At 45.3% G+C, this 26,727-nt stretch overlaps 1 protein-coding gene and 1 pseudogene across 2 annotated transcripts in view; both read left to right on the top strand.

The window, feature by feature from the left end:
• Positions 1 to 26,727, top strand: part of LOC148022601 (alpha-mannosidase-like) — a 172,534-nt gene that overhangs the window by 131,621 nt on the left and 14,186 nt on the right. For both annotated transcript variants that reach the window (XM_087695562.1, XM_087695561.1), the window contains exons 23-27: positions 17,688 to 17,753; positions 18,937 to 19,049; positions 19,176 to 19,266; positions 23,937 to 24,050; positions 24,810 to 24,902. In XM_087695562.1, the coding sequence (XP_087551688.1) occupies positions 17,688 to 17,753; positions 18,937 to 19,049; positions 19,176 to 19,266; positions 23,937 to 24,050; positions 24,810 to 24,902 (477 nt within the window). The remainder of the gene's footprint in view (positions 1 to 17,687; positions 17,754 to 18,936; positions 19,050 to 19,175; positions 19,267 to 23,936; positions 24,051 to 24,809; positions 24,903 to 26,727) is intronic.
• On the top strand, positions 2,495 to 3,642 carry LOC148022602 (uncharacterized; annotated as a pseudogene).

Genomic DNA, 26,727 nt, shown 5'->3' with positions numbered 1-26,727 from the left:
AACAAATGATGAGCTTTTGCTTCGGGAGAATAGCCCACAAAGATCAAGAGATCGGCTCCAAGAGTGAGCTTTCCTATCTTTTCATCTGGAGTGTGCATATAAGCACAACGATCGAAGACTCTGAAGTGAGAAACAATAGGTTGAGAGTCAAAAAATGCCTCGTAAGGAGTCTTTTTAGGGACCCCTGTAGTGGGACATTGGCTAAGGATGTACATCGAAGTATTAACAACCTCAATCCAAAGGCATTCAAGGAGCTCTATTGCAAATAGTATAGAGCGTGTCATATTCATGACTGTCTGTCTTGCCTTAGCTACCTGCGTAGAGGCCTCAGAGGCTCTCCTAGGTAGCCTATTTGGGTGCGTGCCATGTACTTTCTGTGTGAAGCTGATAGTTTGAAAAAGGGCCTCCATCATCATGGGGGATGTAGGAAACTTGGCTCTAATAATCTCATACAGTATTGATGGTTTATTGTGGAACATCTATGAGAGCATGGTGATTTGTGGTCTTTCGATGTGTGTGCATAGGTATGTAGCCAGCAGCCAGGCTCAAATAGGTGCACCATACATCATGGCTGGTGTGACTAGTGTGTTGAATAGCTAGCTCCGTGTGCAAGGCTCTTGGAAGTGTGCTTAGTGGCATTGTCTCTCCATCATGGCCAATGTTGTGTATGCTTGTATGAGTCCGTCTTTGGCTACTTGTACCATGGTGAATCTTCCAGCTGATGTATTGAAAGTGAGCCCTAGGTAGACATAGGAGTCCACAACCTCCGCGTGTCCAACTCATAGGGTGAAAAATAATGTGCTCCTCACTAGGGCTGATGTGTGGAAGATGAGGATCTTGGTTTTCCCAAGATTAACCGTCAATCCACACTGTGTACAAAAGTCATGAAGGGCATGGAGATGTTGCTAATAGACACTCCTATGATTCAAAGACCAAAACAATATCATCAGCATAAAGCATAATAGAGGCCAATATACTTTATACTTGCTAACTCTACCCTATCGCCTGCTCGTGTGAGATTATCTTCTTTAGAGGGACCACTTTATGAGGGCTGTGGTAGATGGTTTCATTGAGAGACCTGGATATCTAGATATATACATGCCACATAAGATGTGAGTAGCCATTGGCGAACTCAGGGTCTTCTCTCATTAGCTCAAGATCCATATTGGAAGAGCAGCCTACATCCCCAAAACCAACTAGATCTATAGACTATGCCATGATGAGGTGAAGAGAAAGGTGCCTTACATCTAAAAATGTAGGGTCTACAATACAATGTGAGCTAGACACCCCACACTATTTAGAGAAGACACCTTCCTCAAACTAGTCATGTAGACCCCAGACCATGGCTAGTTCCTAGTTGAGATTTAGAGGCTCTAAACATCATTACAACAAATAGCACTTTGTAGAGAGGGGAGCAACAATCACAACTCATCGATTTCTTCAAGACAATGACCACACACACCCCTACACAAAGGGAGGTGACAATCGAGAGAGCTAAGGGTATCAGAGTAGCATGCCAACTATGGGTGCAAGGATATCAAACACAAAAGTCTATAGCAGAGAGACATGAGGGACATATGCTAGTGACACAAATAGTAACTGACAGAACTGCAGGATTAGTCAAGATGCTATTCCCATACAATTCCATTAGGGATGTATCATACTCTTCCCGCCAATCTTGACTGGGTTTGCTAGTCATTAGTGCATCATATTCAGCCACACAATTGGATATGTATTGTTCCACATATCTTTCCCATCCTCTTCTTTGTTGTATCCCTACATGGACATTGTACATTGTCTTTTTACCATTGATTAGTGTATCGTACCATTGATTATCTTTTTACACGTCACACTTGGATGTCTGGTGACCATCATCATTGTAGATGGTTTCAATCTCTCTCTCTCTCTCTCTCTCTCTCATTAGGAGTGGCACTATTGATCACACAGGAAGTACAAGATAGATTCCACATAATGGCATGAGATGTCGACACATGATAGATGTGGATTAGAGTGGAGATTTCCTATGGCCGGATGCTCAATCATGCTTGACTACATGTGGATTAGAGTGGATATAGAGGGAGATTGGGAGTAATAGGACAGGCTGCTGGCTTCATACGGAGATTCTATTCACTTGACCACATCTTTACATTGAGGAGCATGATTGAGCAGGTGAAAATGAGGAACAACAGATTCTATTGCTGCTTTGTGGGTTTCCATAAAGCCTTTGATACAATTCCACGAGATAGACTACTAGAGAGGCTACAGACGTTGGAGATCCCTTCAGACGTGATCTGGGTATCTATGCACTATATAAGAGAGTGTGGGTCAAGTGAGATGCCCAAAAGGACTTTCAAGCGTGATCTCGAGCAGCGTTGGAGTGAAGCAGGGATTTCTTTTGTCACCTACACTCTTCGGTCTCTACATCAACAAGATAGAAGACCACATCACACGAGGAGGGGATGGGGTGGAGTTAGCAGGTATATTGGTCTCTATTATGCTTTATGATGTTGATATTGTTTTGTCTCTGAATCATAGGAGGGTCTACAGCAACATCTCCATGCTCTTCATGACTTTTGTGCACAGCATGGATTGATAGTTAATCTTGGGAAAACCAAGATCCTCATCTTCCACACATCGGCAACAATGAGAAGATTAGTCTTCACCCTAGGAGCTGGATAGGTGGAGGTTGTGGACTCATACGTCTTCTTAGAGGTCACTTTCACTACATCCGCTGGGAGATTCACCATGAGACACACAGCCAAAGATGACTCACATGAGTATACGCAGCATTGGCCATGATGGAGAGACAGTGCCACTAGGCACACTGCCAAGAGCCTCGTACACACGAAGGTGGCTATTTGACATGCTGGTCACACTAGCCATGATGTACGGTGTGCGTATTTAGACCCTTGCCTTGGCTACATACCTATGGACACAAATCAAGCGACCATACATCATCATGCTCTTGTGGATGATCTACAGCAAACCATCAGTAGTGCATGAGATTATCAAAGCCAAGTTTGTTGCACCCCCCATGATGGAGGCTCTTTTTTCAGCCTATCCTCATACACAGAGTATTTGACATGCACCCAGATAGGCTACCTATGAGAGCCTTCGAGGCCACTAGGCAACTAGCTAAGGCAAGAAAAGACACTTCATGGTATGCACAGGTTAAGCAATGGCTTACAGGATATGGGATGGACATGGGCCATCTCCCTCCATTTCAGTACGACCCTGACTCCCCCCTTCATTCACCTCTCCCATACAAAGAGGAAATTTGTCATGCAGTCGGACCTTTACCAGTAGTACATACAGCATGCATGGATTTCATCTAGGCAGCCCCTTCTCCCAAAGATGTACTATAGAGACCACTTCGTACAGAGTATAGCAGATGGCTCCATTGAGAGGCCTAGATACCTAGATGTATAAATGCCGCATGAGAGGTGAGTAGCCATTGGCCGGATTAGGGTATCCTCTCACCAACTTGAGATTGAGATTGGGAGGGCAATCCACATTCCCCGAGCCGAGCGGATTTGTAGATTGTGCCAAGAAGAGGTGGAGAGCAAGGAGCACTACATCTGCAGATGCAGAGCCTATAGCGCTAGGTACCCCCTGCTATTTGGAGTGCACACCTCAAACTAGTCATGGAGTCTCCCTACCAGTGCCACGTGAGCCAATTCCTAGTCAAGATTCAGAGGTTCTAGATATCACTACTACAAGCTGGCACTCTACAGAGAGGGGGGCATCAATCATAGCTGACCGATTTCTTCCAGACAGTGATCACACAAACAACACCCACATAGAGAGGGGTGACAATCCAGAGAGCCCGGGAGATTAGAGCAGCATGCTGCCCACGGATACAGGGGTACCAAACACATGCTATATTAGAGAGAGATGAGGGAGATCTGCCAGCACCACGAGCAGCAATTGACAAAGTTGAGGGCCTAGTCTAGATGTTACCCTCATACTATCTCATCTGAGATGTATAAAACTCTATCCACCAATCCTGACTGGGTGGAACTAGATATAGGGATATCATTCAGCTGCACAGCTAGACATGTACTACCTTATCCTCCTATTGTTTCCCTATACGAACACTACCTTGTTTTGTACATCACCTTAGCTTTTTTTCACAGTATATCACCAACCAGCTTTTAGCACATCACACTTTGATATCTAGTGACGACCAACATTGTACATGGTTTTGGCTCATAGGCCGATTTTGGCCTCAACAAACGTTAATATGTATTTCTTTCTTTCTGTCTTTCTCTCCCTCCCTCTTTCCAGCTTGGTTGATCCATGCATCCTAGGCCCCGACACAAATGTCAAATGCATGTTCATTACCGGATACATGAGATTATCTTTTTTTTCGTAAAAGGTAATTGTATTAATTACGGAAAAAAGGTACAAGATTACATGATTACATGAGTACAAGAGACACGAGGGCCCTAGGCCAACGTGTGGGAAATCCCCGTACTAATGCACTAAAAAGGTTACACCAATCATGGCAAGGACCCAAAGGCAATTGCCATATGCCAGGAATGCAAATCCTCCCGAGGGAGCAAGTCGGAGTGCCTGATGAGATCTAGCTGCCAATGCAAGAGCCCTTTAAGCCTTGCAATATGTCTCGGTACATTAGAGGCCGAATCAAAGAGAAAAGCATTGCACGTGGTCCAAATGTGCCAGCATCCCCAGTATTTGAAAAAGTGAAATAAGATCTTCATATATAACTGTGGCGGTGTGGGATACTTTGGGCGCACAAAAACCCAATCGAAAGGAGTTAGTGTGGACCCCACCACTGCGCGCCAGATTTGCGACAAGAGTGACCAGATATTCTTGGCGAGCGGGCAAGAAAGAAAACGATGTCCGGCCGATTCCGCCGTAGTGATACAGAAGAAACAATTGCCATTCGAGATTCGATGCTTGGAAAGGGCCGAGGCAAGAGGAAGACCACCAATCATTACCCGCCAAAGAAAGACCTTGCATTTGAAAGGTGCCTTATTCCGCCAGCCCTCCATCAGCATTGCCTGCCACCATGACAGCGATTTCCGCAGTCCCCAAATAGTATTAGCTTTCACACCCAGCCATTGGTGATCTTGAATGAGAAGATGATACACCTGATTAGTAGAGGCATTTTCCAGACTCAACCGGCCTGCAAGGTCCCAATCCTGCCAAGGGCGATCCACAGCCAGGGTAAGAAAGGGTTGCCTACCCTGAAGCTCCGACGAAAGCTTCCCCCATAAATCACGGTATCCGCGCGGGATCCTGAAAAGTCTCCTAGCAGTCCGAAACGATGCGAGGACATTGCGAGTGGCAAGGGTAGCATCCGCAATCGAAGTCACACCCAAACGGGCCATGCGGTTAAATCTTGGTCTGAGCTGATGTTTATCTTCCCATGAAAGTAATCTGGATACTGCCAACAATTCCAGCTGAAAGGAGTTAGTCTGCAAGCGGTCCCCTACTAGATGCCAACGGGCCTTTTGGAGCACCACTTTCCAAGAGCCGACCAAGTGCAGTAACAAAGAGGAAGAGGGACTGGAAAATCGAGAGTCAGCATTAAGGACATGCCACCAGGAGGCCCGAAGCCGTGTGTTACCATGGCGGAGCCCACTGTCCTCAAGAAAATAACGGGCTATGATGGTCCATGGGTGATGATCCACACACATGGCATGAAAAAGAGACCAACGAAGAGCCAGCATATGAGTTTCTGCATTCAAAATAACTCCACCACCCATGCGCTTAGGGGTACATGCATGTGACCATGAAATCCAGGAAATGGCTGCCTGCAGTGAATCCTTCTTCCATAGCATGAAACGAATGGGATGAGTGAGAGCCTTCAAAGTAGTAGGCGTCCATGGCAGTAATGGCAGGAAATACGTTAGCATTGGTAGCATAATTGTCTGAGCCAATTTGAGGCGGACATGGAATGGCCAGGCTTGCGACTTCCAATACATAAACTTCGCTGCCAGTTTTTGTGAAATCCACTCCAGCAGGTCCTTTGGCCGTACATCCACCCCCAATGGGTATCCAAGATGCCTGACAATGGAGCCACGGGAAAGCACCTGGCCCTGCTAGCCTAATGACTGTAAATCAGGCTCCATGCAATTGAGAATTGCTGACTTAAAGGCATTGATGCGAAGACCAGAGGCCTGACCAAAGAGCATCCAAACATCTAATGCCTTTTGAATGTTGTCCCTGTCCGCGTGCAAAATCATAAAGGTGTCATCAGCCAAAGATTGGCTAATGAAGTGCTGCCCCAAAGGAAGAGACAACCTTGCCAGCTGAGCAGAAGCCGCCATGGAGGATAACATTGAAAGGACCGGGTGAGTCGCCAGGGCAAAGAAGATGCAACCCTGTCTGACCGAGCGTGCAAGGACAAATGGCTCTGTAACCCCACCATTGACCATAACTCTTGAAGAAGCCGCAACACTAATGGTGTAGATCAATCGGGACATCCGGATACCAACGCCCATAGCAGACATGAGATCTGCAATGAAAGACCAGTCCACATAGTCAAACGCCTTTTCCAGGTCCAATTGAATCAATACCACTTCCTGACTGGAGTGCCGTGCATAGTCAATAGCCATTTGCACATTTAAGATATTATGCAGAATGTTGCGGCCCTTAATGAAACCATATTGGAGAGGATGCACAATAGCTGGAAGGTGCTTGTGAAGCCGATTTGCCAGCACTTTGGAGAAGATTTTATACATCGAGCCCATCAAAGAAATTGGTCTCCAGTGTTGCAGCTTTGACGGCGAAGGGACCTTTGGAATCAGCTTGATAAGGCCTTCTTTCCATGAGGAAGGCATGACCCCTGTTTCCCAAACCTGCTGAAACATGACCACCAATGGCTTCACCAACTGCGTGGCCGAGTTCTCAAAAAATTCATTAGTGAGACCATTCCAACCAGGACTTTTATCCTTAGGCAGGTGCAACAAAACATCCATAACCTCCTCCTCGCAAATATCCGCCTCCAAAGTGGCTTGCATATCAAATGGAACCTGCTGGTGGACCAGATGATAGAAGACCGAGCGGGCATGCGTAACTTGGCTAGAAGGCGAGGGAGAAGAACCAAGAAGATCCATAAAATAATTTCTGCACATATTGATAATGGTCTGCGGATCAGTGACCATGCGACCTTCTGAATCCTGGAGTCGAGTCATATTTTCACGAGCCGGAGAAGCATGCAAGGCGCGAAAGAACTTATGAGACTGGCAGGCACTATCTTGCAATGTGTCAGTGAAGTTATGCAGCTTGGCCTGCTGATAAGATTTCAATTGAAACACTTGAATAAGATGGGCCAAACGCCTCTCCAGTGACAGCAGAAAATCATCATCTGGGGAGTCCAGGAGCAAGGAACGGACCAAAGTCAGTAAGTCCTCTGCTGCATGTCGACGTCGGCGACAAAGAGAGGCATGATGAATCCCACACTGCCGAGCAACCTGCTGCACATTAGAGAGCAGCCGTGCAAATGAAGCCAAGCCCTCAGAGGCGAAGTCCAATAAGAACCTCTCAATCAATTGCTGCATCATATAGCCCTGAAAAATTGGATGCTTCAAATAAGAGGAGTTGAAATGTAAAGGGAGCCTATCCAGCAACTGCATAAAAGGTGCAATAGATTGTGCCCGCATCTCAAGCTGGAAGGGGAAATGGTCCGACAACGCATATTGCTGCAAGACCTTCATTTCCAGCATCTCGGGAAGAAAATCATCCCCCTGCATGATATACATTTTGTCCAACCGCGACCAAGTAGTTGCATATTGTGCAGAATGAAAAGTAAACCCTGAAAAAGAAGGGTGAAGCCACGACCAAAGATCTTGCTTAAGTACGTGCAAAGCAAAGGAATTCCACACCCGGCTTTTCGGCGTATCCATTACCGAATGCCCTGAAGTGGACTGAGAAGAGTCAACACACATATTGAAATCTCCTATAAAAAACCCCCTTCGGCCAAGTGACATGGAGCCCTGCAAAGTCGACCAAAGATCCCGTCGAGATGCGGGATCATTCGGAGCATAGAGGCCCAGCAACCATAAAATCTCTCCTTCAAATAAGACTTCGATTACCAGAAAGCGGCCCTGCACATCATTTTTAACAAGAACAGGCTGGTATTTCTCATGGACAATCATCAGCACGCCTGATTAGTGCGTAGCAGGTGTCCCTGCATAAAACAGACGGAATCCATGACAATCCACAACTTTTCCTGCTTCACCGTGACTTTTGTGCTCAACTGCACACAATACATCCCACTGGTTCTTATGCAAGACAGTCCACATGGTATGTTGCTTATGGCGAGAGCAAATGCCTCGCACATTCCACGTGGCTATCTTCATATATCTTCAAAAAAGGAAGTCAGGAACGAGGCGCATGTTGCCTCGATTTCACCTTTTCCGCGAGAGCATCCAGGACACCCTCATCCAGAAAATCAGCCAATACTGCAAACGAATTCTGGCGACCTGCTTTAGAGGTAGAAGGAAAATCCACTGCCTTGGGAGTGGGGCGGGGATAACGCCGATCCCAGGGTGTAATCACATTACCTTTTGCATCAAACGCCAGCTTAGCAGGTGGGCCCTTGGGGCCGTCTGTATAGACTTTCCTTGAAGACTGATTACGGGGGGCAGACAGGGCTATAGTACGCGCAGACTGCTATGAAGTGACCATTTCTTTCATGCGCGTATACGTGCGCACGGAATCCTGGGAAGCATCAGGCCCAGGATCCGCCAAGGCCTGCATCCAACTTTTTACCTTTTTTTTTACGTGCAATCCAATCAGTGCTAGGGGAATCCAAACCCCGGACCTGTTGTTTGCCTTTATCCATGACATTAGGTGGCTGAAGGGCCTCCTGTGTCGGGGCATCAAGCACCATGTCATCCTTGGGCAGCACAACCTGCGCATGCTCAGAAGACGGTTGCCGTTCCGGGCATTCAGCCATAAAATGCCCTAATTTACCACATGAAAAGCAGTGTCCGGCAAAGTTGCCCCATTTCAAGCGAAAATGCAAAGGATGCATGCCAGAACAATTGAGGCGAAGCCACGCAGGCCTTTTCCTGGCCGTGTCCCATAACATGCATAAACGGTTTCGGTTCATAGCCCTGAGGCTTGGGGGAACCAGCACTATTCCCACAACCGCCATCGCATCCTTCAACAATGGCCAATAGACCGCCGGACAATTTTCCACTTCCACCCACATCGGGCATTCTCGTTGAAGCAGACGCTGGAAGTCGGCCATAGGGCGCCATGGTACAACATGGACTAAGCGGCGATCAAAGAATAGTGGCAACTTGGACAGGAGCTCAGCTCGATGCGTTTCCGATTTCAACAGCACCTCATAAAAGCCGCAAGGTCTAAGGAAGATCTCCTCAACACACTTCCCTCGCAATAAATGGTGCATCCACTGGCGAATATGTGAAAGGATTGGGATCCTGCCAGTGAAGAAAAGTATAACTGCACGGTCATAAAACACCGAGAAGGACCGCAAGACTGATTTCGGGTCCACCGTGGCTTCCTGCACATCATCCGTTCCCGCATCAGAAAAAGTTTCATTATTATGCTGGACATAATCGCCAAGCAGAGTATTGGCAAAGTCCAGCAAATGCTCCCAGTCAATTGCCTGCGAATCCACAGGTTCAGAGGCAACCTGCGCATAGAAACGTTCCTGAGGACCCATTGGCTCGTCAGAAGTATGCTTGGAGCGTTTGCCTGCAGGCGGCAGTTCAGAACCCGGAGGCAGCTCCTCCGTGCATGGCACCATATCCTCCGGCTCCTCTGTATCGGAATCAGGGCCAAGGGCTGCCACCGTCCGGTCTAGAAAATCCATATCTAGGCCAGCTATACTGCTGTCTTCTCGCTTTCGCTCACTCCCTCACTCTCTCTCTCTCTCTCTCTCTCTCTCTCTCTCTCTCTCTGTGTGTGTGCAAGTCCCGCAGACCTGCAAAATCAGGGAACCACCCGGCTGCAGCAACGGGGCTCCTGTGGAGAACAGGACAGACACGCGCAGATGAACCGGGGCGCACGGTAACGGGGCAGAGACAGGTGAGGCTTCAACGCGGTTGCATCAGTCCTGCACGTTGAAGCAGAGCAGTCGACCACAGACGGAGTTCTCTGCACAGGGCAAATGTCGACGGGGCAGGCGTCAAAGGGTCAGGCACAGGCCAGGCGTCGAGGGGGCAGATTTGAAGGGCACTGCTCGCTGGCGCAGAACCAGCGACCAGCGGCGGATCTGGCGAGCAGATGTCGGGCGTCAACGGAGCCGTGCGATAGAGGGCGCAGGTTAGGGCAACGGCAGGGGGCGCGATTCACAGGCTAAACGGGCGACGGTAGCAGGTCGCACAGGACTGGGCGACGTCAGGGGCCGCTCTCTCTCTCTCTCTCTCTCTCTCTCTCGCTCTCTCTCTCTGTGTGCACGTTCTGTGCGCCTGCAGATCCAGGCTATCGCAGGTCGGCCACCACACACGCGCCTGCAGAAGCACACGAAAAACACAGCGTGGAGGGGCAGGAGCCGAATCCTGGTTGACGCGCTGCCCTAGACGAGCAGGAGGTGCAGAGAAAATCGCCGCAGCAGGAACGTCCCGTCACGGCCAGATTCGCCATCGCTCCTCGCCATCTCTCTCTCTCTCTCTCTCTCTCTCTCTATGAGACTCTCTCTCTCTCTCTCTCTCTCTCTCTCTCTACTGCAGCAACAAAGTTGGCAAAAATTGGGAGTGGCAGGGTCATACCCTGACATCCCTCACACAAGGGGGGAGAAAGGCAAGAAATATAATGGAGTATGGAGCCGGCCTAAACATGTGATTGACAGGAATGCACAAAGTTGCATAAATGCACTGCACGAGATTTGCAAAATTCAGGACAGCAGCGAGCTAGAAATTGTACAAAAGCAATAGAGTACATGTATAGATGAAATGCTTGGCACCATGTAGGAGGTCATGCAGGCTGATATGGCACATATGCTATCAAAATTTAAGGCTGAAACGGAAGGGTAGTTCTATGCATTGTTTGTGTCATGGAAAGAGGACATTGAACAAAAAGAAGAATCCTTTTCACTTTTTACCTCGAGGAAAGGTAATACACATGCGTTGAAAGATTCGTTAGCTTAACTCTTTTTCAATCTACTTTTAAGTTTCAGTAGAGCGCTGACCATTTTGTACATCAAAATCCAATTGTCAAAACCTTTGGGTCTATGCAGATGTATGCATGAAAGAAACGTGGTCATCACAAAGTTAAGAGAAGAGCTCACAAAATGTGTAAGACCTTTGGAAATAGTAGACAAAGACGTGTGAAAATCATGTTGTGGAGGAACTCCAAGAAGGGCTGAAAGAATGTAAAAGGCATATGGAATTATATGTACAAGAAGAGGGGGAGATCACCCCAAAGGTACAAGATGAGACTAAAGCGATCCCTGTCCATGTGGAAAAAAAATTAATTCATGGGCCGAAGTGACAAAACAAACACAAATGCAAGTGAAAGAAAAAATGCAGTGGATCTATGTGGTTTAAAAAACAAAAAAGGTCATCCATCCATAAAGTATGGATAGGTGATTATCACCAATTATTGGTCCAAATGATGGTGCCTAGCCTACGAGACATTGAGATTTACAAATATGGAATTGTGATGGAGCTCTCCAAATGGATGCTAGTTAATTTGAGGACACTTTTAGAAATGTAGATATTGCCATGCATATTGAGACACACCAAAGCAGTGCTAGGCTTTACCAAAGGTATGAGAATATAGATGGGAGTCTGTTTTTTGCTCCCAGTCACACATAGCAAGGGGGATCACAAGATTTGGAGTAGCTTTACTATTCAGGGAGGAGTTCCGTGATGAACTAACTACATGTCATACATAGAGATATTGAGGTACGATCCCTATGGATCTAAGTATGTAGAGATGGACTCACAAAGTTATGCATAGTAGTTTGCTACTTTGCTGTGGGTCAAGTGAGATGCCCAAGAGGACTTTCAAACATGATCACTAGCACCATTGGAGTGAAGCAAGGATGTCCTTTGTCACCTACACTCTTTGATCTCTACAAAGACGAGTGTCCATAAATATGTAGCCAGTCCAAGGGCCCAAACAAGTGTGCTATACACATCATGGTTGGTGTGACCAATGCATCAAATAGCCATCTTTGTGTGGAGCTCATGGAATGCGTCTAATGGCACTCTCTTTCTAACATGACCAATACTACATATCCTTATGTAAGTTGATCCTTGGCTGCTTGTGCTATGGTGAATCATGTGGCCCCTAAGAAGACATACGAGTCCATAATTTCCACCTATCTGGCTCCTAGAGTGAAGACTAATCTCCTCCACATTGCCATAGCTGATGTGGAAGATTAGGTTCTCGGTTTTCTGAAGAATAAATATCAATCCAAGTTGTGTGTAAAAGTCATAAAGGGCACGGAGATGTCATCGTAGAACCTCTTGTGACTTAGAGACCAAAATAATTTCTTCAACATAAAGCATAATAGAGACTAGTGTACCTGGGATGTCCACCCTATCTCCACCTCCTCGCATGATGTGATCTTCTATCTCATGCAGGACCTGCGTCAAAGGCATAGATACAGGACTTGGGGGGACTCTCTAACCCCTCTTCCCATGAAGATGGAGTACTATAGAGATCTTTTCATGAGCCTCATTGAAGATGGATTCATCATCAAACCCTTGTATATGGATTGTTACATGCCACAAGCCATGCAGGTTGCTATAGGACAACTCAAAGTTTCATCACACTAGTTGGAGATAGAGATAGGTAGAGTATCACAAGTCCCCAAGGATGAGACAATATGCAGACTATGTCATGAGGCAGTAGAGATGGAGGATTGTTTCTTATGCAGATGTAGTGCATATGCCTAGACACGAGAGAGATATTATACATTGTTCTAGGGGCAACAAACCATACGATTGATGATGAGCACACTAGATCAGAGGTATTTGGGCTGCTTTATACTGGAGATCCAGAGAGTCAGAGCACCCCTACTAGTGGCAAGTACATGCGGGAGAGAGTATGACAAATAGTCTTGACAAAGCTTTATCAAGGGACAACACTTACTACCTACTAGGAGGTGGTGAAGGACCCCCTACTATTGGCCTTTTAGGAGATTTTTGGCTCAGGATGGATACCAAGGAGTTTATCAGCAGGTCTTGTTAGTCTCCTCCCCAAAGGGGGAGATCAGTTGGAACTATCCCAGTGGAGACCAATCACCTTGTTGTTAGTGGCCTATAAGGCCGTGGCCAAGATGATCGGGAGTCGACTCCGCCCCGTGCTTCCAAACATCATTCATGACACCCAGACAGGTTTTGTCCAGGATAGGAGCATCCTAGACAATGTCTTTATTTTTCTTTAGGCGACCGAGTGGGCTCAGCACAGTGGTCAGGGATTGGCAGTACTCTTGGACTTCGAGAAGGCCCATGACAGGGTTGACTCAAACTTCTTAGAGGGAGCCATGGCAAGGCTGGGTTTCCCCTAGGCATGGATTTGTGGGGTTTTGGCACTTTATAGATCAGCCACTAGCAGGTTTCTCATTGGTGGTAGGAGGGGGGAAGGAGTTTCTGCTAGAGAGATCTTTCGGGCAAGGCTGCCCTCTTGCCCCATATTTGTTCCTACTCTTCGTGGAGGCGATGTCCTATTTCTTCCGCTAACGAGTGGGCTACGTGGCCTGCAACTTCCGGTGAGGGAGGAGACTAAGCTGCTAGACTCAGAGTATGCAGATGATACCGCTCTTTATGTAGAGGATGATGAGCTGATGTTGGAGAGAGTGAGACTAGCTTTGGAGGTATTTTGCACTGCAGCTGAAGCAAAAATCAACTGGCAAAAATTGGTTGGTTTTCTGACAGAGATCTAGACTCCAGCATGGAGTGGGGTGTCCATCTAGGGTTCAGATCGGTGAGCAAGGGACAAACAATCCGATATCTAGGGTTCCGGGTGGGGTTGGACATCACTCCTACCCAGCAGTTTCTTCCAGTTCTCGACTCCATTAGGCAGAAGCTGATTGGAGCATTGTCTGCCTTTCTTTAGTGGGTCAAGCCCTCATGGTCCTCCTAGGGATGGCTAGGTACATTGCCTCTTGGTGGTGTTTCTCGTCGTCTTATGTGATTAAGCTTCGCCTCCTAGTGCATAATTTTCTTTGGGTTGGCTTAGACGGTTCCAAGGTTTATTGGGCCAAGGTGGCGTGGGTGACCATCATTCGACATCGGTTTGAGGGAGGGCTTGGGATCATTGACCCAAAATTCCAAAGCTTGGCCCTTTTGGGCAAGCTAGCAGTCCGTGGTCTCACACCAAGTGGTGGACAGACCTGGAAGGTCCTTTTGCAAGAGGGTCTCTAGGAGTGTAGACCGAGGCTTGGCGGGGGTTGGAGGCCATCTTTGAGATGGATCTTCATGACTGCCTAGATCACGCCACCCAGATCTTCCTTCCTCCGTAGTTTACTTCGAATGTGGCAGGGCCTTTGCAAGGCCCTAGTTCAGAGGGTCCCAGGATGCCAAGAGGAGATAGACCGCCAGTTGATGGTCTGGAACCACCAAGTCAGAGATTGGAACAAGATACAGATAGGTGAGCGATCCCACATCTAGTGGGCTAGCTGGGAGAGTGGCCCTGCTTGTACTATCAGGACGTGGAGGGAGGTGTACAGGATGGTGGATCAAGAGGTGTTGCAGCGGGCATCAGGATGTTAGTGAGGTGCTGAGCTGAGGATGAGGGAGATCGACTCAGCGATCCCTCATGAGTGGCTAGATTCCCCGATCCGAGAATTGGTGGAGCCTAGGGAGGTGTGGGCTGCTAGATTCTCACTGGTAGGTATCCCCTTAGAGGTGGCAGGTAGAGTGGGTGGTGCCCCCTGTGGACTTTCTTTACCGTGCAAGATGGGGGGCGTTTGGCTCTTGACAGAGGATAGTAGGATGAGGAGATTGTTGTCCTTTTGTGGAGGAGGATCCGTGTGGTCGGACTCGAGGGGAAGACCTGGCAACTGGAACCTTATGTGCCATGGGAGGAGTTTCAAGAGTGGCGCCTTGGGATCCTGGAGAGTTGCTATGGCTGGCCATTGCGGTTGCCAAGAAGCCTGTGAGGTTCTTGGAGTACACATCCAAGATTGGTAGACATGTACTGATGCAGGAAGACATGGATTGGGCGCCTTCGCGCAGCAGATACTGAGCGGAGCATAGCATCACATATGCCTTTTTTCGGACCTTCCGGCGTCGCCTATGGGATAGCTCTCTGGCCGAGGAGGGTGTCATATTTCCTTTGGCTTTTGGCACATGGGGGTCTTGCTATTGGGAGTTGGTTGGCCCAAATGCAGTAGGATGGAGGTTGTAAGCGCTGCCCACAATGGCACTTGGAAACTCCAAAGCACTGCCTGCGGTCTTGCGAGGCGGCACATCATGTGTGGAGAGGAGTCTGCCGTATTCTCCGTCGTGTGGCGCCCAGCCTTGGATGTATCTCGTGGGGGGCTTTTTGTTGGCAGGCAGTCAGCCGGGGCCGTCACCTCTTGTTTGAGGCTGGGATGCAGGACACGATTTTTCTCATCGAGGCTGGATTTGTGATTTGCATCAGCTGCAGCTAGTTTGTTGAGCATGTGCACTTCATTGTATTCAGCCTTCTTAGTAATATAATTAGGTACACTTGCAAAAAAAATCAAGGGACAGCACTGGTTCAGGGACATACAGACACATGGACCGTGAGGCTGCGAGGGGTATCCCTATTATGGAGGGCATAGGAGATTAGAGTCACAGGACGACCCGAAGTGCCTTTAGCTGGAGGCAGCCCTGCTCACACCAGAGAGAGGTCACACGTGCCACAATTCAACAATGGCATGGGATATACTTGGCCTGTAGTGCCAGCTCTTGTACCTAGGAGCTTATTCAAGGCGGCCCCGCCCCAAACCCCAAACCCCAACCCAATCAATCCCCCCCCCCCCGCGCGCATGGGCGGCCCCTGGCCCCCAAAACACAAAAGAAAAAAAAAAAGAATCCTCACTGGATGGAGTTAGATCCACATGACATTTTTTTACCTCACACATACAGTCTCACGTCCCCAAATGGACACACTTCTATACACTGATGGCTCGCCTAGATGATGAGGCACACACTCATTGCACATTAGGTATTTCACTCTTTACTTTCATGATACCATAAGGATATTCTCTTGTACATGGATATGTCTCATAGGACAACTTGGTCTTTAGTAGACATTTTTATATTTTTCTTTCCTTCTTTGTTTCTCTCATGCTATACCACTAGTTTCTTTTGTCATCACTGATCTGTAATCTCAAGTTGTGTGCTAGGTTCAGGCATCATCAACAATGCATCAAGCTTGTTGCTTATGATCAACTTGTGTGACGTGCCAATTCCAGCTACATGCAAAACTCTTCTCATCTTCACTAAACAACTATGAAAGTTTCAAAGGCATTTAAACCTTTAAAACTTACCTGTGTGTTTGAACACCAAATAATACTCAACAAAGGTCTACCATCGCCATGGACTGGTAGCTCCCTGGGCCTCTTCAAGCTTGTTGCTTATGATCAACTTGTGTGATGTGCCAATTCCAGTTGCATGCCAATCTCTTCTCATCTTCACTAAACAACTATGAAAGTTTCAAAGGAATTTAAACCTTTAATGGTTCACTGTTGTTTGAACACCAAATAATACTTGACAAAGGTCTACCATGGCCATGGACTGGTAGCTCCCTCCCTGGGCCCCTTCAAGCTTGTTGCTTATGATCAACTTGTGTGATGTGCCAATTCCAGTTACGTGCCAATCTCTTCTCATCTACATCAGAACAACTATGAAAGTGTCAAAGGAATTTAAACCTTTAATGCTTTCCTATGTGTTTGAACATCAAATAATAATCAACGAAGGTCTACATGGCCCTGGAGTGGTAGCTCCCTGGGCCCCTTTCACTGATGCATCCATGAGCAATTTAATGCTATAGACTATCATTGTGGCCATCAGCTTTCTCATTAGCAGCATACCATATCGCCCTATTCAAGAGAAGGATAGTTAGGCACAGACCATGTTATGCCATTGAGCTAATTATGGTTTCGTGCATGCTGTTGCATTACATGCAAGAGAGGGCTCACCCCCTGAGCCTAGGATTAGCAGCAGAATGGGCCACACTTGTGGCCATCATGGTCTGTGTACATGATGGAATATGGTGTAGAGTCCAAGTGTGATGACACCACTTGATGTGGCACAAATGAACCATTGAGTCCTTATAGGACTCCTTCACTCACACTCACACAGTCACTCAGTGACCCAAGGCTGTGACATGATGTGGGTGCGCATCCTAAACATCCAAGGATGCAACAAGTGGGTACTGAGAGGTGGGCATTTGAGCAGTTGCCAACACAAGTGGTTTCAAATAGAGCAATAACAATAACTAAGGTGGCTAGTTACAGAGATCCAGAACCCTGCTGGCCTGTCACTACAGTTGTGCTTTTTATAAGGCAGGGATTTTCTCATGCCATCTGTCCTTACACCTGTTGTACAGCTGATGGTTCCAATCAGTAGTGCTCTGTGCGAACAATTCTAAAGATAATGTGAGATTCTTGAGTTGGCATTTGTACCATATGATGTTTTTTGAAGATCACGTTCTTTATAGTTTACTCTGAACTTTAGATATCTGGCTATTCTTTCTCTTAGTTTATAATCTATGCAATCATATAATTTTGGACTGATGTTTTTATTGTCTGATTGTAGGGCAGGAACTATAGATCAGATTGGGAGCTAGAAGTGCATGAAGAAATTGCTGGCAATTACTATCCAGTAAGATAATTTTATATGATGTACAATTTGTACTGTTGAAAACACTTTATAGTAGCCATGGTCATCGGTGTCAACTGCATTGTTTTAAGGAGCTCCCAATGTGTATATATATGCTGAGTATCTCTCAGGTTTCCTTTGGTTTTGCTCTTGGGGTCCTTGCAAAAATCTACCCAAGTATGGAATGAGGTGCTTTGGGTGTAGAAACTGAATGCTAGAGTTGAACGTAAAGAATGTTTAAATTTTTTGTTAAAATATCTACTGATACATGTGCTGACTCAGTGGAGTTCTAAGTAGCTGAAGCTGATCTGTCAATTCATGACAAAAATTCATTCTCAATGCATTTAATCTCTTAAATTAGCCTCATGGGACTGAAGTTCAAATTCATTTCCTAAGGGACACAGACTCAGCAGAAACAGGCCTGTTTGGGAAGCATAGCCCATCCTTTACCCTCATTTTCTCTCATTTTATGGATGAGCTAGGTTATGGAGCTCCAAGTCAGTATCATCTCTCTTCTGGTGCCTTTGAAAATCAATCTCAAGGCTTTGTGTATAAGGCCAGTTCCATATACAATTACTCTCTCTTCTTTACAGCACCAGATTTGAGCATACCATTCCTCTCAGTGGCATCATCTTGTTTGGGATCCTGCTCTGGAATTGAGTTGGGGAAGTCCTCAATAAATACTTTGCATCCTTTCTTCATGAACTGGGCCAACAGGTGACCTTTTGATGTCACAGAAATAGGAGTTTGAGGATATCCTGGACAAAGAATCAAGGTCATAAGACTCCATAATTAAAATGGTTCAAAGCTGGTGAGACTTGACACAGTTGCAGTTGGGAGAAAATACCCTTTTGCACACATTGATGTGATATGGCAATGTTGTTTTGGCATGGCCCCTTTCTCTCACGAAGTTCTTTCACTGCACTTTTCTTTCAGGATTTGACTGTTTAGGAAGGAGGATCCTAGTGGCAAAGATTGGTGGCACTCCAATTTTCCCTTGAAGTGTGATGGAATAAAATAAATGCTTTTACTCCGCAAAAACCTCATGTGGTTTTAAACCAGTTGGCAAGTCTATGTTAGGGTTGCAACTTGCAGTTCTTTTTAATCTGTGTCTTAGAATTATAGACAGTTGGGAAGTTCCTTGACAACTCTAGGTGAGCTAACCTGTGTTGTTCTCCTTCCACAGATTAATTCAGGAATCTACCTTACAGATAATGTCACTGACTTCTCAATTTTAGTGGATCGATCTGTTGGTGGATCCAGCATCAATGATGGAGAACTCGAGCTTATGCTTCATAGGTCTGTAAAGAGAAATTATCATTGGTTGTACATTTACTGACAGTATCGTGATAGATATGTTGCATGCTTTTTTCTCTTCCTTTTTTTTTTGTGGTGGAGAGGTTGTTAACATTGGTCAATATACAGGAGGTTGCTTCATGATGATAACAAGGGGGTTGCAGAACCTTTGAATGAGACCACATGTTTGGATTCAGCAGGGCCTTGTGAAGGCCTTGTTGTAAGTATAGAAGAATTAGATTTTCTTCATATCTTCATTCTACTCTCTAACAGTCTTCACGTTGAAATAACAGATTTTACTGAATTTTATTTGCTGAATAGAGAACTTGCAATGTTCATTATTCGACTACATCCGAAAACTAAATGACCCGTGTATTTGATAAGAATTTTACTACATGATACTCCCATCTTAAAAGTCAGTGACCCATGTATGCTTACATAAGCCCATTCCCCTGTATACGCAAACATAAACCCATAATCGATTAATATTCATGTGAACTACTTGAACAGAAAACTCTGGATCTCAAACATTCTAATTTCTTCACAAACATCCTTCAGTTTCATTTAATGAAAATAAGAAATATTTTTTTCCCCACTCCTATACTTCACATATTTAGCTTGATCACTTCCCAAAAAACTCCCCCGAACAAAATTTCAGTGCACAAGAGCAGAGTAGCATGAGGAATTGGTGGTTCGCTCTAGGTTGGTTTAGCAGTACTGCTAGCGATTCAACCTGCATGTACACAGCATCAACCATGTGATCTTACAGCATTCTTGTTGTTTCCTCCTTATCGGGTTCTAGTACCTGTTATTATAAAGCATTTGTATGTTGCATGGATCTTGCCATGAGTAGTATGACTAACATATGCTGTCTTCTTTGGTGGTTTCATGAGCGCTAGTACTTGGTTGTTGTCACTAAGGTGCCATTTGTTATTAGAAGCTTCTCTTATTGGAGGAAAATGGTGCTAGTTATTATTCATCTGACACTTGGTTATAACTGTTGATATTCTCTCACCCCGAAGGTAGTGCCTCTAGTTTCAGCTATCTTCCTCCTACAATGTCCCTTGTAGTGACAAGCACCATATATAGTTTTGGATAAGGCGCGTTTGGGAGTTTGCAAGGGAGGGAGATGCCATCTTATTGGGTTACTTCAATAGGAGGATTGCTTGCCACCATCAAGTGTCTTTCTTCTATGCATTGGAGGAGATGCTGGAGTAGGATGTGGGAAAATATAAGAGTATGGAAGATATCTTATAGAGATGATCACAGTACATGAAATATCCATACTTTATGGACTAGCTAGATCTCCTTTATCAATTGCATTCCTATGCTACCCTCATCCACCCCCATCCACATGGCAACAATAGGGTTGTCTTTACTTGCCCCTATTATGCTACCCTCATCCACATGGCACCAATAGGGTTGTCTGTACTCGCCCCTATCATACTCATTCCACATATTCAAGATCTCAGAGTCTCATCATGCTCATTGGGGTGGCAGCGGACCATGCGTGTTTATCATTCATAGTGGACTTCTAGTTCACTTGTGGACAGACTCTCCATATAGTTTACCAGCACGCGAGATATCACTTCTCTAGAGAGAGAACTTTGTACACTTATGGATTTTTCCAGATGGCTATTTAATGCCAACACCTACGTTACTTTATCTGGGCTCACACACTAGTTCAGTGAAGCTTTAGATGCAGCAGCATGCATAACTTTTCCACACCCATAGGCCATAGCCGACATAGAAAGCTCATTTTGGGCCAATACCTTGGAACAAATGGTATGATGAAAAGTGTTGCAAGACCGGTGCTTATCTACCAAGAGAGGCGGCACTATGATCCACTACTCATAAACAGGTACTGATGCTTGTCAAGTGCCTCATAGGGCAAAGGAAGAGGCTTCTTTGCGAAATTACAGAGAGAGACTTGTACCATCTATTCTTGACCTATGTCTCTAGAGAGGCTTGGCAACTTTTGAGAGAGCATTGTCTAGCCACATCCATTGCATATCATAATACATGGGGACAATATGCAATGGACAATATGCAATCGGTCTATAAACAATGGTGAGACAGCTTCCTCTGCCACATCCATTGCATATCATAATACATGGGGACAATATGCAATCGGTCTATAAACAATGGTGAGACAGCCTCTGCCTAATCCATTGGAACCTTTGCCACAAACATCTACTTTCTTCATAGAGGTCATGGTCCGAGAGGCTATTTTCAAGCTTCACACAAGTTGTAGGATCATGATGGCTAATATGGTAGCAGGACTTTGTTGTATAATTTTAATACAACTATGTGTAAGGGAAATCGTGGCTATACTGGAGTCAAATGATCGTACCTTACATACTTATTATTATACAATCATAGTGTGCCACATATTTTCCAAGCTATATGCCTCCATTCTTGAACATGAGTTAAGACCATGGGTAGAGAGTGGATATTAGAGCACAAGCTCAGGCTGGATTCAGGAGAGGATTGTTTATATGTGACCATATCCTTACACTCAAATGGACTATGAGGGTAGAACTCATGAGAGATGGATTTATTGTTGTTTTGTTGACTTGCACAAAGCTTTTGACATAGTGATGAGAGCTAGATTGATACACAGGTTGTATAACATGGATGTGCCTAGGAAGCTCACGTAGGGAATTGTTGCATTTTGTGGGAGGGGTTTTGCAAAATACGAGCATCTGAGCGTCTAGTAGCACATGTTCATTCCAATATAGGGATGAATCAGGGATGTCCTTTCTGCCCTGCCCTGCACTGTTTGGACTGTATAATGATGAGATGTCTGACTATCTCTCAGGGACGTTACATCCACATAATTATATGGAGTACCACTATGGGGACCTAGCTTTGATCATCGTATCCAATCAGGTTGCACATATGATGGGTGGAGATTGATGGAGAGCCTTTGGTGTCCATGATTTGCAGGATAATCAATTGGAAGGCCTCTGTCCCACACGAGATCATCTCTGAGTTAGGGGCTACACTTAACAGTGGTAGGGGCCCTCACCAGATCAATTTAGTGTGGGGATCATAGACCCAAATAGTCAAAGGAGAGCTTTGTTGTTGAAGCTGAATTTGAGGGGCCAGGCCTTCTTCAGTGAGGAGCCATAGGAGCAGCTCCTACAGTGAAGATTGGAGTCTATTGTTTTGGCTGATGAAGGACCTTGGCAGCCTAATATTCACTGATTTTTTAGCAAATCTGAGCTATAAGGTGTGGGAACAGATTTTAGATCAGACTTGCTGTTGCCATTACCCATGTAGACTAGTGTCTATAGGACTTCACTAGATTGGTCTAGCCACGGTGGGGAAGCCTCTTCTCTTCAACTAGTTATTCAAGATAGAGAGAGGCCACACCATCAGAGTGAAGACGGGCTTATCTTGGGGAAGGTTCTCTTCGTGAATTGTTTCTACAGCAGGAGATTGGTTAGCCTTGCTAGAGCTATTGGCTGAGTCAGAGAGAGAGAGAGGCTCAGTGGCATGACGAGCCAGAGACATCTTGCACACCTCTTAGACTTGGATTAGGCTCTTCACTATATGAGACATTCTTATCACAATAGTTGCTGCCAGAGAGTGTTCACTTCTTCAATACATGAGGATGGCAAGCTAAGGAGAGGATTTAGACCAATCGGATTTTATTGGATGCTCTTGGCAAAGGATTAGGGTTGTGGCTCATTGTGACAAGACTCGGTATCTAGATTGGGGTCTTATGACCTGCATGATGGATGGCTGGGCATATTGGTTGTATAGGATGTGGCCACCCTCCCTCCTATAGACAAAAAATAGAGTTTTCCTACCTAAGCTGCCCATGAATTTAGAACTCGGGCACCCATGAACTTGTGAAATGACCACTTTTAATAGATTGGTGGACCCTGGAGCATCAAATGAATTTTCTATTAGATCAAAGCTAGAGAGTCGGGAGGAGTATTGATGAAACCTCCCCCTAGACCTCAACTTGCTCAAAGACAACCAAGCCATACCTTCAACGTAGGACATAAAGGGAATGAACATCAGACTCACTTCCCAATGGTAGAGCCACATAGGCTCTTTGCTGAGGCTGGGTACAGACGCTGAGGCTGGGTACAGACACTGAGGCTGGATTCGCAGCCACTATCATTACAATCTAGAAGTCCTTTCCTCATATCTATTCCATAGAGCTCCATTAAGTTTGAAGAAAGGTTGAGGCAGCCTCTTCTTGTCGACAATCAAATCAAATCTTCAACCAGGCACATATTAGGATGGAGATCTCAACCCTCCATGGGGAGATTTTTATTTGAGATTGCTATTACTGCTAGAGAGTGGTTTCCTTCATAGACCTCCCTCTAGAATTCAGAAGCAGATGCTACAGGGACTCAAAGGAGGCCAGTTGATGATGCTGTCTATTCAGGAGGAAGTTCCTAAGAAGTAGGTGGAACTATCAAACAACATAGATTGATGTGCAGGAGTAAAGACTATTGCATGATTGTTTAAAGTTTTAGGGGCATAAGATTAGAGACCCTTGGGAGGATGGTACCTGTACTTTGACTGTGGTTATCGTTGTCATGGTTGGGACCCTTGAGCTTTTGGGGGTCCTGTATGGGAGCTGGAGCTGAGCTGCCATAGATCTCACTGTACCCAAGGATCTTGCCAAGGAGAAACATGCTTGGAGGCATATGCATGGATTGGTGGTTATGGATTCCTATTGTTGGCTCTACCTACTTTATCTCTGTTGAGTTCTCTGCTGAGGTGTTTGAATAGAAATTTCTTTTTATGAAAAGGAAAATGTAGAAAACAGTATTTTCTTGGTGATTTTCATATAATCATATTTCTTATCAAGTTGTAACTTGTAGCACTAATCTATCCTGTATGTCTTGTTTGATTTGATGAAAGGTGCAAGGTCGCTTTCTTATTGGCAGCCACATGTCTACAAAGGCTGCAGCATGGCGTCGGAACCTCATACAAAGAGTTCTCTCTCCTTTGCAACTTACTTTCTCTTTGATCACTGTGAGTTTTTACTTCCTTCAGGAGTGGTTGTATGCAGTATGAGATCTCAATCATATTGTCTGTTTCTGTCATCAGTGGTTACATTCCCTTAACTCAGTAGTGCCCAACCGTATTCAAAAATACTACAGCAAGTTTCTGAAGAAATTCTAAGCTCTTATGTCTCAGTGTTCATTACCATTGTTGTGCAGCTACTTAGGCATTGCTGATCGATTCATGTTTACAAAATATGGACACAAGGACCAGTCTATGATTGGTCTCATGTTCCAACAATCGTTAGCTGTGTTACAAGTTAGGTTAGCTAGATTATATTGAAGGTCCTTTTAACTTTCTAAATATGAAGTGGCAATGCTAAGCAGTCAACATAATATTCAAATTCTTTAGACATCAGTAAGGAGCCTAGTCATGTGTCATATAGTGGCTGCATATCGCTACTTGTGACTGATCAGCACCACCTTGATATAGTGAGCTGTATTTGGATATTATGGGCTATATTTCCTCTATCTGCTGTGCATCTTTTCACCTCTAATATCTCTGCATGGCACATTAATAATGGAAGTACAGCTTTTCAGGACAAAGCGAGGTGTTCCTTTCATAAACATGTGTAGCATGCGGTTCATTTATGTTGGTAAAATTTGGCATATGTTGTATTTTAAAGTCAGCTTCAAGGATTTAATCCGTATGGGTTGTTGTGTTGTAGTTGAACATGTATAGTTACTTGTATGATGGTTTATAGTGAGTCAAAAGTTTGTTTTGGTGCAGGATGATAATATTAATGAATTGCGTGTACCTCAGTATTCTGTAATGTCAGATGGATATCAGCTCCCACCAAATGTTGCTATCATAACTCTTCAGGTTTCCACTTAAGCCCAATAAAATTGTCTTAATGCTGAATTACTAGGTCAACTTATACAATCTTCACCAGATGAGATAGGTTGGAAGGATCTGATACTTTCATAGTTTCACATGTAGAGAGATGTAAATGCTAGCAGGTTAACATTTCTCTGTCTTTATAAAATGGAAGCTAAAGTCTGGGATTTTTGTTCTCTTTTCTGTGTGTGTAAATTTTCCTCATTTTAGCACATCCTTAACTTACGAAAAAATTAAAAGAAGTCTATTACAAGGGCTGGGTGAACAGCCACTCGAGTGGTTTGTTATGCTAAACTATGTGTGACTCTAGATTGAAGAAGATGTCCGTATCCCAATGCTAAGAAAAGCATCTCTCCTTACCCTCGTGCTCAAGCTTAGAGTCACCCTATGATCTTTTCTCATCTCCCATTGAGAGTTGTGGATAATCTGTCCAAAATCCTAGAGAGAGTCCATGCAGTAGAAATGTCCTGAAGATTTATGGCATTGCTGCATATTGTAATGAATGTACCAATCAATGATGCTAGCATAGCTCCCATTTGTGGCAGTGCGCCTCAATCCACACGGACTGCAAGAAATCTGGCATGGAATCCTGTTCAATATGTGGCCAGAAATGAGAAAGGACATTCTCCCTGAAAATCCTTGTACTCCTAGGCAAGGTGTCTAACAGTGACCCAAGCGATGCAGGCAGGCAGCCCCAGCTGGTGTTACACCACAACCCCCCCCACCCCCCCCCCCCACCCCATGGCTTCTTGCCCCCATCCCCCCTAGACCGCCTTGAGAGACTTGTATACATGATGTATTTGTGACTTTGCATCAGCTGCAGCTAGTCTGTTGAGCATGAGCAGTCCGTTGTAATCAGTTTTGTTTTAGTAATATAATCAGCCACATTTTACTTGCGGAAAAAAACAGTGACCCAAGCTGTCCCCCAAATCACTATTATAGCCTGAGATGTACCATGGAATACTATCCTGAGGGCTCTCCTCTCCACAGCTCCTACGCCCTGTGGCAGTCCCACGAGCAGTGTCTTTATGTCTCCTTTTGTTCACCACATTTAATACAAGCTACAGGGAATTTGACATAATCAATACAAGTGCCCACCACTGGCAAGCTTCTTTATGCTACCAACCACAAGAAGAGGGATATCTAGCTAGGTCTGAAATTTCCATCCAATCTCTTCCAAAACTGAAGGCCAACAAGGACGTGCCTGTCCTTAATGCTAGGATTGCTTTGATCTTGCTCATAGGCATCATCCCCAACTTTGAAGTATATCCAGAAGAGGAAACGTTAAGACTCCTGGCTGTCCCATGTTACTATGTATGATGGATACAAAGTCACAGGATCCTGGTCTAAATACCATCCCCTATCACAATGTGCCACCACTCTCATTCTCTAGCTAGAAACCCTATGAATTCTGACTGATCCGGGCCCTCTCTCATTAACTTGTCATCGTCAACCACATTGTGAAGGTAAAGGCGTGCTCTCTGTTGGTCCCAATCACTCAAGAAGATTGTCTCCTTTGGTAAAGAGACCTATCCACGTATATAGCTCTTTCCACTGGAGGAACACTCCCTCCATCATAGTCTGCAACTTGTTCCTGCATGGTCATGGCCCTTCTAAGGCCTTGATACCTCTGCATCAGAGTGTTGTGCAAAAAATCTGGAAAAGCTAACAACTCCCTCAGTGTTGAAGCACATGGGAACCTTCCCAAGAAAGGTGGATCCTCTATAGTAAGGTGGGGCATGACTCTAGACTCACATGATGGTTAAAGAGAAGAGGCTGCTTTTGTCAGAATAGGGCAAAACAACAGGAG

The sequence above is a fragment of the Lygodium microphyllum genome, chromosome 16 (assembly GCF_053477565.2).
Source record: "Lygodium microphyllum isolate KBCC chromosome 16, Lygodium_microphyllum_v1.1.10, whole genome shotgun sequence".
NCBI lineage: Eukaryota > Viridiplantae > Streptophyta > Polypodiopsida > Schizaeales > Lygodiaceae > Lygodium > Lygodium microphyllum.
This window is presented reverse-complemented; position numbering and strand designations above follow the sequence as displayed.